The following is a 15,202-nucleotide window of genomic DNA, read 5'->3' as shown; positions in this document are numbered from 1 at the left end:
AAAAAAGGCAAGAACACAAAAAAGCTCTGATGCAAAGAAGTCAGGCAGGATGGGAAAAAGATTATGAAGAGAAAATGATGTTGCAGTGTCTTGAAAAAAAAGATTGATGCGGTAAATCCGTTTTGAAGTCAGTCAGCTGTGTGTTGTTCAGTCTGAAAGCTTTCTTCTCCAGCAGCGGAAGAGCAGCTGGAACATAATTTCCAACCTTAAACACACACACACTGCTGCGCACACACACACACACACACACACACATATATATACAGTACATGCAGTGCAATCGTTGAGCAGTCGAAATGAGTGCACCAAAGAGACTGTAGAGTGAGAAAGTATGTACGTAAGCCAGAGAGTGAGTGTGTGTGCGGGTAAGTAGGTAGGCATGTATATATGTGTGTGTGTGTGAGAGAGAGAAACTGTGTGTGAGTGTCAGCAAAGGTAGGAATGAGTGTGCAAGATACTCAAAGTAGGTGTGTGCATGTGTGAGCCAAGTGTGTGTCCTCCAATGTGTTTCTGGTATAAGCTGTTGTGACAACACTGCAAAAAAAACCGAAAAAAAAAACCTGCTCCGTTCACTAACAGGCAGAACAAGAGAGGGAGGGGTTGTTGGTATTGGTGTGTGTGTGTGTGTGTGTGTGTGTGTGTGTGTGTGTGTGTGTGTGAGCAGGATAGCGAAGGAGAGAGAGCAGGAGGAGGAAGAAAGAGAGATAGAAATATTGTAATTGAGACTTGATGCAGTGGAAAGAAGGCGAACTGATTGGACAGTGCTTATAAATATGCTAATAGGATGATGCTCTTGAATCAGCACTCCAACTTTAATAAAACAGGCACTCCTATGAAAACACACACACACACACACAAACCCAACACAAGGTTTAACCAGGATCAGAGCTTAGCCACTCAAAACATAAATTCCACTCTTTGACCCCTTACAACACTTTCCCCTCTGTATTTCTATTCATCATCCCTCCCCCTTGTCTGTCTCCCTCCGCGGGCCATGGAAGATCTCTGCTGCCCTCTGTCCCCACTCTCTGTTCTCTCTCTTCTCCTCTCCACACATATTTCACCTGCTCCTGCAGCGTGCCAGTTCTTCATTGGCAGTAAAGGACTCTGCCTTTCAATCCGTCTGACGTGCCAGAGCACAAGATGGTCGTGTACACTTTACAGCTAGGCCTGCAGTTGCGAAACACTAACCACTATCATATTGTGATTACTTTGTGATAGAAACGGATGTAGGTCATGTAGATATACATTTTAGATTTCACTTCAAACAGTAAGTCCTGCAAATCAAACAACAAACTGTGTCTACTAAAACGAAAATCCTTTTCTGATCTGATGCTCAGGACGACATTGTTTTTCTGTACCTTCCAAAACTTTAACAAATCACTGAGGACCTTCATTGTCATGGTTTCATAATAATAAGGCAAGGCGAGGCAAATTTATTTGTATAGCACATTATCATACGCAGAGGTCATTCAATGTGCTTGTAACGCAATAACCTCAAGGTTAAGGTTAGGGAATGAATGTGGTCATGCTTAAAAGAAATCCACTTTCACTGTCACTTAAACGAACGGCGGACTCCTGTGTTAATGTCCAATATTTTGTTGATCCGTTCACCCACCCAGTCCTCATCACTATGCAGACTTTGTCGCACTATTCTAACATCAGCCGACTTTCTCCTTTGTTCCCGTCATAATTCCTACAGTCGTTTATGGGCTTTGACACTTGAACAGAAACATACAGTATGTTGTTTCAGGGCACTTGTTGAAATGACTGATGCTGTGGTTTTTCATAGGACAAAGGTCCCAACAAAACACATGTTTATTTAAATGCTAGAACGTGTAATATAAACACAATAAACAATGATCAATTAAAATCTGCCATAAATTGTGCTAAACTAATACGAGCCAATACTATGCAGGTGTCAGGACGGAGCAATATAAATGATCAAAATTTAAAGACAAAATAATTACAGCCTTTTGCTTTTTGAAAATTGAAGAAATTTATTCTGTAATTTTGTCTTTTTCTAATTAGTTATATAACTTTTGTTTTCGCTGATTCACTAGATTTTAATCCACATGTGTCGCTTTGGTTCTTTAGCCCAGTTTCAAGCCATGACTCCAGATGTCTTCTTTTGTGTTTTGAGCCTTATCACCATTTAAAATTGTTGCATGTCATAAATTCTGTCCTAACAGAGTTACAGAGGCTGGATCTTATGTTCAGTATGCTCTCCACTAAAAACTAACTTGTGATCCTTATCAGCAGCAGTAAGAATGAGTTTTCCCAGGGCTGTTAAAGACCACAAATGCTCCGTTTGACCACTCTGTGCACTGGGTGCGATGTTGATGCTACTTTACAACAAAGTTAGAGAACATCGTCTCTCATAAAGTTTCAGTTCCGTCTTCACCTCCGTCTTAACCTCAACTTTGGCAACACATCCCCCAAACTTCAGGGTAAGATATGTAAATGATGTTTCAGTCCCCAGGAATGACAAGTTCCCAGCTCCAAATATGCAACATCCTGCTCAAAGACACAGGATCAACAGTTACCTAGCAACAGCCACAGAGAGAGACTGGAGCTAAGTGCCATAAATTGTCTTAAATATACCTCTGAAATTATTCAGCTCTACCTCCATCCATACCATAATACACTAACACCAGTCCTCTTCAAGTCTGAGTCAAGACGATGAACAAAGAACATCATGTTTTGTGAGGAATAAAATGACTGTGAAAAATCAAACTGAATGAATTCTGTCATTTTAATTGAAGTGGCTGAAAATTAAATCATGTACAAAATTCCGCCCCAAAAAACAGCTACATTTGTAATTCAGGTTTGATGTGTGAATTCATACACTCTGCAGAAACAAACTTACAGGTATGTGTTGTTGCCAAGTGGCAACCTCCAGGGCTGACTGGCCATTCGAAGAAACACCCAACTTTACAACAGAGATAAACATGTTTACAGCCCTGGTCTCTATAGCTAATTTCACCCTTCATGACAACTGTACAGGGGGTGAATTTTTATATGACTCACTCGTTTTAATTTTATTAAGGCCTCAAGTTATACATAATTGAGAGTGTGTTGCTTTGAGTGACAGGTGGGTGAGCGTGCGCTCGCCACAAACCAGCATGCACGAAGACTCCACTCCACGCACGCTCCACCTCTTTGTGTTTTTGTGATTAGCAGGGAGTTAGGCGGAGTCAGACGCTGTCCAAGTCAGGTGGAGCAGCCCACTCTGAGCTTCAAAACTGCTCATCAGCAATTACTACAAATTACTTACATAATTAACAAATGATCAAAATTACCCTCACTTCATTTTGTGTTTACTCAATAACTAATTATCTTAACGTTACAACTAACAGACACATCAAAGAGGAATTTAATCACTTGGAGACTGTCCAAACCAAATGATTGCAATGCTTTACTCTCCTACTTTATCTGACTGACACGAGTCAATGTCTCATCACACTAAGCACATCCACTGGTTTACGTGTCCGTCAGCATTGACCATGCAGTGACTGTGCAGGAGCTCTAATGAATCAGGAGGCTCTGCTATGAGCTAAATTCCAGTCAGCTGTAGCGGGGCGAGAATCATGACCTGGCTTGGCTATGAGTGATGCCAAGGAGGCTACATCCATGTTTATATACAGCATATGGTTTTAATTGTGGAAGTTAAACATTTTTACTTTTAGAATAGTAAAATGTTCAATTTCTACCAAGAGCTGACAGGACGTTCAACAACACTTGCCTGAATTAAAAAAAAACAAACAAACAAAAAAAAATAACATTAAAATTTGTACTCACCAGCGTAGTATGATATTCTGGAAATATCTGAAAAAAGAAGAAAAACAGAAGATTTTACTTTAATAAATGAAAGTATATGACGCCTGTTACACTGAAATATTCACAATCACAGTATCTTTGTGTCATGGATTAAGTCATGGCATCAATGAGAGCCACTGTATTACAGAATGGCTGGAAGAGACACTGTAGTAGCTGAGTAACTAAGATTGTTCTCAGGCCAAAAGTATAAAAATGTGCTGTTTCTTCCTGACCCACAACAAACGCAACAAATTCAACACATTTCACAATGAAGTGTTCATAAAACTGATAGACTTCCAAACACTTCCAAAATAACCTGTATGTGCACAGTACGTATGGTAAAGAGCTATTCATTTACCTATATACTCTACTTAGGTCCCATTTCATGAGCATCACCTTATATCTCTACAACACAACAAAAAGGGAGTGTGAAGAAGGAAAAGAAGGGGTTGAAAGAAAAAAGAATCCAATAAAGAGGTGAAGAAGGAGTCAACGGTAGAAACAGACAGGTGGAGTTTGTTAGAAAAGAGTATGAGCAGAGCTTAGAGGCGAGAATCAAATCATAGGATCATTGAGAAATGTAGCTTTCGACAGGAGGGACACTGCCATTAGTTATAATTTACTTACCAGTACATAATTAACCAATTATCAAAATTACCCTCAATTCATTTTTTGTTTACTCAATGACTAATTATCTTAACGTTACAACTAACAGACACATCAAAGAGGACTTTAATCACTTGGAGAGTCCACCTGTCCAAACCAAATGATTGCAATGCTTTACTCTCCTACTTTATCTGACTGACACGAGTCAATGTCTCATCACACTAAGGACATCGACTGGTTTACGTGTCCGTCAGCATTGACCATCCAGTGACTGTGCAGGAGCTCTAATGAATCAGGAGGCTCTGGTATGAGCTAAATTCCAGTCAGCCGTAGCGGGGCGAGAATCATGACTTGGCAGAATATATCTGCCCTGTCACGCTGTAATAACTTCACCCACTGGCCTCTTTCAACCCAACTCAAATCTGTCTCATAACCCTCAGTCACCTTCTGCTCACCGCTCCTACATCACATCGCTTCACTCACTCTGTGCTACGTTCTCACGTAGAAATGGCACCAAAATGAGCAATATGATGAAATGTCCAACACTCTGAAGCTACGCTGACATCTGTTACTAGGCAACAGACACGAAGCAGGACTGTGATGCTAAGTAGGATGCCAAGGCTTTGTCTTATGATGTATGGAAAAGAAAAACTCTGTCCCAATTCCAGGCAACCAATTACTCCTGTACATTCTGTGCAATATACCAATATCCAAAGTGTGAAGGAAATTAATAAGACAGATGTTTTTGGATTCACTGGTTTTTTGAAACTGTAGATGTGTCCTGATTCCAAATCATTTTTCTTATCCTAAACCGGTTTTGAGTTTGTAATGTATACTGAATTTAGTAAACTGTACTCAAAACAGGCAGTGCATAGTCACTTGAAATAAAAGAGGTGCTCATTTAAATTAAAACAAACTTAGGTTGATTTTGTGAAATCCCAAGAAAACAAAAAATATAAGGTAAAGCAAGGCTGGTTTTACTCACTTTTCCAGCACTAACCCACAACAAGCTTGGTCAGAATAAACATGCAGAGAATTAGGACACAATCTAAGACAGCTCTATATCAATAAACTGTGTGGGTTATTGAGTTGTAACATCTTGGTTATGACTTAGACTCAAACAGTTTACTTGGTTTGATTCGCTGCTGCTCACTGTGTGTTCTGCCATTTCACATAATTTCCTCTAATCACATAATCCAATTTGTTCCTGGCAGAGTTGTGTCCAAAATGTTGGCTACAAGGACGATGCTATTAACAAAAGCAACACAACACCAATCCTGGCATTTTTCTCTCTCTCCTTTACTCTGCCTCTAATATTCACCAGTGACAAATGTAACATTTAAGGCGTCGATACACTGAGCAATGTTGAGCCAGGACTGGCAGTACATCGGGTAAAGAAGGCTTCGGCACGTATTGAAATGTTTCTTGGTGTTAAAAATATACCTATGAATATAATGCTGAAGCACCATTGCCCTAGATAATCGACAACACATTTCCCTACACATCTGCGTTTAGTTTATACAGCTAGTGTATATTGAAATGTTTCAAACACCAGAAGTATGACAACATGCAAATCACCACACAGACATATCTTGTTAGAGAGACTTGTGTTTCTGGTTCCAAACAATCCTCTTGGCAGAGACGCTTTCTCAGCGTAACCAGAAATGACCTAGCCTAAAACCCCAACTTTAATCTTTCACATCCACAAATAATGAGTTAGAAACTGTTATTAAAACAGTACCGAAACATCTGTCACTGGAACTGCTTAAAACATTTTCACTTGCATAAACACTCCTCAGAGCTTCTCCCTCCTACTCTATCACATTTTCCCCCCTCACGCTCTCAGCCTTTTTCTTTCTCTCTCTCCCACTCAGAGTAGAAGACTATTGCCTCTGGCTGTAAACCGTAGAGGCTACGGTACAGCTGACACCACGCTAAGGGCATTGCACAACTCCATTCTCATCAAGAAAACAACAACAGCCTTTTGCAGTGCCTCTGCGCTGATCAGCCTATCAGAATAGGGTATAACAGAATGGAGTGGTGCAGAACTGAGTGCAGCATCAGAGAGTAGAATAAAGTCACCACAGTAGCAGGGACAGCTTTAATGAGGTAGCTGTCATTACAAGTAGCAGCCATAAAAACATTATTGTAGTACTGGGAGTACTGCAGCAACTGGGAAATAAGGCAGAGGCCTCTCTGATTTACACCAGTACCCTTTTTCACATCTGTATTTCTTTATGTGTGGCAGAAGTGCTGTTCGTGCTGACGTCACTAAAACATTTGAATGTTGTCTGTTGTCACACCTGTGTTAATAACCTTCACGGGCTAGTACACTACAGTACAACTACAGTACACAACCCAAAGGGGGCAACCCTGTAGGTTCATTTGTTTGTGTGCACTACACCAAATGAAGCTGTACGCTCAATTTGTTAAACAGTGCGCCACTACTACACGTTCCAGTGCACCGGTATCAATCCAGAGAGACAGTAACAGCAGACATATACTTTATGAAGTTTGTAACATCCCTCACATATGTTCATCACCAGCCATGCAGCACATTAGGTAAATAAAAAAAACTTTAGATTTATTCAGATAGAAATTCAAAGAACGTTTTCCAAAGGCCATGTTTTCTCATTTTTCTCATTTATATTAATTACACTTCAATGTTTTCACATTGCTCTTTGCGAATACAAGAAAGAGAGATTAACAGAGATTCTTTAGATACTAAACTTAACAAATCCAGACATTTGACCAATTTGGGAATAGCCATCAGATCCCAGCCCTGACACTTTCCCTATTTCCAGTCATCCTAAGGCTAGTTTGTTTAAGTAAATGATGACAGGTGTACTTATTTGTGAAAAATGAGTTGTGTGACAGACCAACACAATGGGTCATTTATCAGTGATCCGATTCATTTGAAGCGTAAATGTTATTGGCTGTAAATAAAGCCAACAGTTTTACAGGGCAGAACCGCAGCATGTCCTCCTTTTCTCTGAATTCACAGATTTATAGATTCATTTCTTTTTTTACAATCCCTTTTTTTTTTTTTTTTTTTTTTTTTTTTTACACAAACAAGCCATTTTACAAGCCGTTTTATGGCTCTACCTCGGTGTGCAGCACACTGCACCAAAGTTGTTGAGACATTCACAAATACATTGTTCCAAACCAGCGCGTCTCTGGGGTCCCACAGAAGCGTCACATCAGGTAGTGAGAATATAATTTTTTTTGCTCTTTTTTCACACCATCGCTTTATGTTTTTATACATATTCCTCTCAATCTGTTTACTTACAGAAACATGTCTACCGTCTGATATAAAAAACACTTAATGGCATGAAAAGAGAAGATATTCAAACAACCGCGATATAACATCAGCCAGAGCTCTTGAGCTATTGATTAATATATCTGTTCCTACTTTTAAAACACTTGAAGTACTTGATTTTTAAACAACCTCATGTGGAATCATCAGTACTGTAACTACATATTGAACAACTACTTCACTCCCCTGGCTGCTGTTGTGATCTCCACTTTCAGGTTTATTTCTGCAGAAACTGCAAAGTAAAATGATAGGTGGAGAAAGGTGTTTATTCCTTACTGGACTCCTAAAACATTATTATACGAGGTGGTTAGGTTTAGACAATATTGATATTCATCCCTTAATGCCTGTTTTTAATCGGGAGACGATAAAAATGTTGCTGAAATGCCCTGTTTGACTTTCTATTAACACACATCCCAATATGATGAACATCAGCTAGTAAACCTGGCATATGATTTTGCATACTCAGACAGATGTTGCACTATAGCAGAAGCAGGTGTTCTAATTAATGTGATACTGATTTTTCTTTTTCCATATTTCCCTGCCTGAAAGTGATGTCAGATGCAGGGTAATGTCAAACATGTCACAAAATCTTGCTCAGTGTAACCTAACCAATTGCTTTGACAATACATCAAGAAATGTATGTAAACATACAGAGCAAAGATATATTTTGATAAGCTGTAATACGAGTCATTTCACAATCAAAGTACCTGGCAATGAGTGCTGACCACATGGAATAAGTTAAACAAAACAGCGAGCTATGGATGCAAATAGGGGAAGACTGATGATGACACAACATGAGCACATGTTTCCAGTCATACTTTCACTGGTCTTTCCCGACAGCCTGCTGCTGTATTGTCCCACAAAACAAGAAGACAACCACTGCTCCAACAAACCCACTGTGACAGTGCTCTCCAAGTTTTGGACTGTGGGGACTGAAGAGATGTAAATTTGTTCAAGATCAAATGTATCTGTTTTCTACAATTTGTAATTTGACAACTTCTTCCTGGGAAATTTCATGGATGGAAGAATCAACTAAAGAACAAATCTAGCTGTATAATGCAACTTCAGGATTCAGAACTGTGTCCAACAGTCTTTCTATTTGTGATACTTGCCTGTAGGTGTAAAGAATATGACACAACCCATAAGGCATCTTAGCTATAGCTCTTAGTTCAATAACAGAAGACATAGCCCAAGGCACAGGATGGGTGTTGAAGCTTGAACTGTCCTGGAATTCAATACAGCACAAATAAAGTAACCACAATTGAAGCAAGACACAAGACTTAACTGAGATCATAAGGCAGAGTTTTACATCCTTTACAGATTAAAGGGGTGTGTGTGTGTTATTTTTATATAGTACTACTACTGCAGACACACAATGCTTTTATCTTCCATGGGGCTGTAGCTCTACATAGACAAAGGTGTGAGTTTGCTAAAAGGATAACTAAAGCTATAACAAGCTCTACACAAGAAAAACTGTTCCCTACTTTCCTTTTAACATTATACTTCCACTGAAGTATCATTTTACAGACATTTGCTCCACATATTCTGCTGTCAGTTGCACACCTACGTTTAGCCTCGTGGACAAGTAAAGTGACATTTGATCGCAGTGGCCTGTGGTTGTTTAGCTGCATTTATACAGAAATCTGATGTTTAACTCTTTGTGGTATAGGTCTGACCAGACAATGCTGTCCAAAAGAGTCTAGAAGATCAGCTTTCATGCGGTTTCCCTGTGCAGCAAAACAAGATCAGATGTGAGTTAAACATTTAGAGCCTTTCTGTCTGTGCAAATGCAGCTTTAGAGGCACAGGATGAGTTTGAAGCATGACTGATCAGGGCACAAAGAATCATGTACCATGACTATAAGGGTGATAAATTCAGTGCTCTTCTTACATACAAACTGTATGAATTGTGACATTTTTTGTCCTTTGTTGTGACAGTGTGACAGCACTATCTGGGAACTATAGTCTCAGTGGTAGAGATGTCACAGTAAGATGAGCAATGACAGTAGCAGTTGTAGCCACGGTAATATGTAGCCGTAGCCATGGTTGTTATACACCATCTTTAAGTTTGTGGGAGTTTAAAATTGTACACCAACCATTATAAAATAATCCAATCCAATCCAAATCCAGCTTTATTTATAAAGCACTTTAAAAAACAACCAGAAGGTACCAAAGTGCTGTACATGATAAAATTATGAAATAACTAAAATGCACATGTTTTGTGGAGGAAAGCATAGCTACTAAGATCCAAAAACATTCAGGGCAACAGATGCAAACGAACACTTCATTTGTGCCTGTTTATTCATTTGTCAAATCTGCTGTCAAAAGCAACCGACCAGGTTTATCAAAGGAACACAGAGCAGACTGACACCGTATCACAGCCTTCTGTGTCTTTGTTTGTGCTCCACACTCTACCTGTCTGTGAGGTTTTCACATGCAACTGCTTGCACAGCGGTGAGCACCACAAATTCCTTTCCAGCCCTCAGCCTGCCAGAGTTACCCTACCTGCCTATAGCACAGAGGACCCATACACCAGTCCAATCCCAGCCAAACACATTCCTTGAGCCATCAGTGTGACTACACACGTACGTACCTCCATTGGTGCAGCCCAGGAAATCCCAGAACTGCATGTTGGCAGTTGGCACACAGAGGACTGAAGCTCTGCTAAATCACAGAAGCCCGTGTATGTTCCTCTCTCTCCACTTCCTAGTTGTACTGTATGCTGTCACTTATAGGAGAGGGAAAACACCCGCCCACTGATTGTTTCGGACTGACACACCTGGGGGCTGAGTTTCATTTCCAAACAGCTTTTTCCTTCTCCTAAGTCTTCGTTTCTCATTGCCTCCCCACTACTTCTTTCTTTTCTTCCCATCTTATCCACTGCTCTGTCTCCAATCTTTATCTGCCCCTGACTGAAAACAGAGAGGTGTAACCATCGATCCATCCTCAGTGCTGCTTTCCCCATCCCTGCCTCTTCAGATTAGTGGAAGTAACGGGAGAGGAGGCAAAACAGACAGAGGGAGGACAGAAACAAGGCCACTGCAAAGTGCAAGTGTATAAAAATTATTTCTATTTGCAAATGCAATTTAAGTGAGAAAGATTCAGCACATGGGCACAATAATCAGAAGTGAAATAAAAGGACATTTGTTAAAAGACAGGTGGCCAACAATACCAATATGCATGAGTCAGGTTTTCATGTACCTGTCACAGACATGTATACAAATCTGGGAAAAAGCCACGAATTGCAGGACTGACTGGACGAGCAATCTAGCAAACATTAACTAGTCTTTCAATATTATCGACACAGAAAAGAGGTTGTGTTCATCCATTGGAAGGGAAGTGACTTAATGAAAATGCCAGGAAGTGAAATCTAGTGAAATTTTGTATTGTATTTTGGTTGAAACACATCATCCATCATTGGTAAAAAAATTAATGAATTTTGAGTTTATGTAGTGAAAAGGAAGCTGATCCCAGCCTTGCCTGGCTTGTATTCGTAATAATATGTTCTCAGCTAGTTGTCATTCAATATCAAAAAAAAAATTATTTTCCAAAAATATCTGAGGACAACTCTGTGAGGTCCTGACCATATAGTTTTGGCAGTTTGATTACATGTACATGGACGCAATCAGGAGCAACAGCCACGTAAAGGCAGGAAACAAGATGGGGAAAAAGGCAGGAAAACACGAATCTGTAGGAGACATGACTGGGCAGCTTTGACTCCCAAATCCCAAAAAACCCTAAAGAAAAACTGTCAAATCACATCCACGGAGCAGCTCGACACAGGCTGCGCACGATGTTTAGTTCTGTACATTTTACCATTACACCTAAATTTTAGTTTAATCCCACCAAGCATGCTAAAAAAAATGATTTGTGGTCCTAAATCCAGACCTGCTTAAAAATTAATACCTTTCAATCGGCCTACCACGGCGGTAAGTGTAGAGTATTGTGGTTGACAAGGCAGCAAGCAACCCAAAAACACTTAAGACGCTCAGGTTCAGTAAGAACTGCCCCTTTTTGTCTCAAACCCGCTGCTTGCAGCGATGAATCTCAGTCTGAGCAACTCGTTGTTCAACAAAACACAGATGTTTTGCCACAGCCCTGTCGCTCTGCATGACAGAAATCCTCCTTGGCTTGGACCTTTGCACCTACCGGAGAATCAGAGAGGGGTGGTTTCGGCCACTGCACCACTGTCTGTCTGTTAGGAATACAAATGACTTCGCGGAGTCAAAATGATCAGTATTTCATATCTTCCAGTCCGCGATATTTCAGCATAAATCCTGATACCAGCTCCTAAAACACACCCCCGCCTATTGCATTGGCGTTAACCCCATTGTCTGTGTGTGTGTGTGTGTGTGTGTGTGTGTGTGTGTGTGTGTGTGTGTGTGTGTGTGTGTGTGTGTGTGTGTGTGTGTGTGTGTGTGTATGTGTATGTGTATGTGTGTTACCCCCTTTAATGCTAAGCTAGCTCAGCTAACAGTGGGCTATTCCCACTCAGTCCGCCTCCAAGAGAAGATCAATACTCACCCGCTTCAGCCCTGGAGCCCGACCGCACCTACTCTCCGTAACCGAGCACCTTTACAGGCCAGTATGTTTGAATTTTAAACATACACACGCTGATATCAGAGCCGGCTTGGTGGCTGTATCTCTCCGGTATGAGTCTCTCTCTCTCTCTGTCTGTTTTTGTCCACAACAGCGCCGTGCCCGGTTGTTGGCGTCCACTGACGTTAGCTGTTAGCACTGCTGCTGCTGCTGCTGCTGCTGCTGCTGCCGGAGCCTGAGCTTTTCCAACATGGCTGCAGCTGGCAGGGCTAACTGACAGGAGGAGAGGGGCCCTACGTGTCCAATACTAGTGCAAGGGTCCCCACATGTTTTTTTTTTTCTTTTATGAAAGACCCGCATTTCATAATAGCCTCCACATGATGTGATGAAGGGCAAAGCTGTCCGATCTCAGTTTTACCCAAACTCATGACCTTACACTTCACAGTATGGGATCAGATTGTGTTCAGGGGCTTTGTAGTGGTTCAACAGGGAATGATGCTCTTCTGGAAATATAAATATTGTCCGGATTACGTAACATGAGAAAATGTAATTGTCAGAACACCTGCCTCCGCCTACAGTACCATTTCTTTTTGTTTTAATCTCTCATATTTATCCCATTCCTGATTTAATGTTTTAGCACGATTGAGAATACACAACTGAAAGACCCTTTAGCATTATAGATTAATGAATGAATATTTTTATATTACATTGTAACATATATTATACACTATTTTATTTGAGTATCAAGGTTCAAGGTTACTTTTATAGCTCTACAAAGTAATGGAAATGACATTGCACACATCCCAATCAAACCATCACTGATTACAGAGCATTAGAAATACCCATGGCATTAACTGTAAACAACAAAAAAAAGAAGAGCTGTAAAAGAACCATTTAAACAACAGGATAACAAAGTAGAACTAAAATGAAATGTACTAATTTCATACACCAGCGGGGTGCCATTGCTAACATGGATTTACATGACACTATTTTAATTACATGCAGGGGTAGGAGAAAATATATGAAAAGTACTACACCTATGTGACCATATAACATAGTATATCAAATATAATCATAACATATTAAATATAAAACACTTTCAAAGATTTATGGTAAGCCCTTAACGAAAACTGGGCTGAGTCAAGCTTTGTGTAAACACATACTGAAGTATACATTTATTTGATTTGATTTTCCAGGAGGTGTGTACACGCTGGAAGGGGCTGTCAGAGCAGGATTCTTTCACAATACAGTTTACACAGTGTGAAAGTACCTGTCATTGCCACTGTCAGATTATCACATTGTCTGTAATAATGGCTGTTTGCCTCATTGGGGATGGAGTTGAATAAAAAGTTGTGTAAACTGAGTTGCAGATAGTGATCAAAAGTGCCACGCTGGAGGTAAGGAGATAAAAGTAGTGGGGGGCACTAACATCAATGAACAAAACAGTCATTATCTCACTGTGCGACACTCTGCCGGGGAAAGCTGAAATTAAATTGCTCTCCATTTTGTCCATCCCACTTTGGGCGAGTAATCACTGTGCTGGCAGAGCAGTCATCAAATCGACCTTACAATACTTCTACCAGTACAGATGGAAATTTGCAGGATTTAGTGGAATTTTATAGTGGAGCCCAATGTAGCGAAGCAGAGTGTAATAATGGGAAACAGAAGATACATGTAAGAAACCACGGTCGTGCTAGAGCTGGTGTCTCATGTTTAAATGAAATCTTAAGAGATTTCTGCCATGTATTATTCATCATAGTATCATAATGTAAGCTAAACAAAAGAGGCTTTGAAATAAAGATGCACCCCCAGCACACACACACACACACACACACACACACACACACACACACACAAATAAAATTATTGTGACTTTGATGCTGACTGCCATTATGCTGTCTTGAATCTCTATGTCTCCACTATCTCACAGTCACAGCTCAAAACAATCCATCTACTGACAGCCTACACACACAGTCCCACCTACACACACAGTACATTCATGCATGCAGCTAATATCCATACGCACACATATGCATGCGGTCACACTCTCAATTCAAAGATAATTTTTATTCACACAGAAGAGTGATGCAAATTATGGTGCGAGGGAGGGTAACACTTAAGTGGATTAAAACACATGACATCATAGTTGCATCGGATCCGCTGGGCCACCAGTGTACCCCACATTTACACATTTGGCACTCAGACAGCTTGGCAGCTGTTGGGAAAAAACATATTATTTTATTGTCAAATTATTCTGTTCTATATAATTAAACAGGATGGGAGAGAAAGGGAAGCTTGAGCCATTTGCAAACCACAGGCCTGCAGTGTACTGTCGTAGAGAGCTTGATGTTGTGTATCACTCATATTTCTCCAACTGAACTGGTGAGGAGCAGCGGCTTTAGTGTTTATTTGCCAAAAACTCAAATATCTTGGTTTACACTTGATCTCTTATTTTGACATGTGTGCCATATAATTCTTGAAATGAAATGAAATGAAAAATAATTAAATGCAGGATGAATGAATAGAAAATAATGGTATATGAGTGCATGTCAGGGACGGAAACAAACTATTATACAATGCACTTTAATCCTCCCTTGTGGGAAAGGACGAGGCTAACTATGACCCATAAGTGATATTAAAAAGATCCATAATGCTGTGATGGATGAGTGGTATTAAAAAACTAGCAGATGCTGGACAGAAGTTGTATTTCAGTTTGATCTGAATGTGCAATCAGTTAGGATTGATTACAGCATGCTTAGACTGACCCAGTAGAGGTAGACTGTTGATGATGTTCACAGAAAGAGAACAGAAGAGGGTATAGAGCGCCATCTAGTGGCTAAATCAAAGTAGTACAGTCTGTCCTTCTATCTATCTATCTATCTATCTATCTATCTATCTATCTATCTATCTATCTATCTATCTA

General features: G+C 40.2%; 1 protein-coding gene across 6 annotated transcripts in view; it reads right to left on the bottom strand.

The window, feature by feature from the left end:
* The window catches only part of LOC111657213 (focal adhesion kinase 1-like), a 62,946-nt gene extending 50,478 nt beyond the window's left edge, over window positions 1-12,468 (bottom strand). For 4 of the 6 annotated variants that reach the window (XM_087174832.1, XM_087174835.1, XM_087174836.1 and 1 more), the window contains exons 1-2: window positions 10,334-10,432; window positions 3,802-3,828 (exon numbers count right to left, since the gene is read on the bottom strand). In XM_087174832.1, the coding sequence (XP_087030958.1) occupies window positions 3,802-3,828; window positions 10,334-10,370 (64 nt within the window). In that variant the 5' untranslated portion in view covers window positions 10,371-10,432. Of the gene's footprint in view, window positions 1-3,801; window positions 3,829-10,333; window positions 10,433-11,889; window positions 12,046-12,264 lie in introns of those variants that run through there. The other 2 variants (XM_087174833.1, XM_087174834.1) reach the window with 2 other exon arrangements.
* Window positions 12,469-15,202: the final 2,734 nt, after the last annotated feature.

This window comes from Seriola lalandi, unplaced genomic scaffold (assembly GCF_002814215.2).
Source record: "Seriola lalandi dorsalis isolate HSWRI2012SDOR001 ecotype SW California unplaced genomic scaffold, Sedor1 jcf7180002054387, whole genome shotgun sequence".
NCBI lineage: Eukaryota > Metazoa > Chordata > Actinopteri > Carangiformes > Carangidae > Seriola > Seriola lalandi.
The sequence above is the reverse complement of the archived record's forward strand: the minus strand, read 5'-3'. Positions and strand labels throughout refer to the sequence as shown.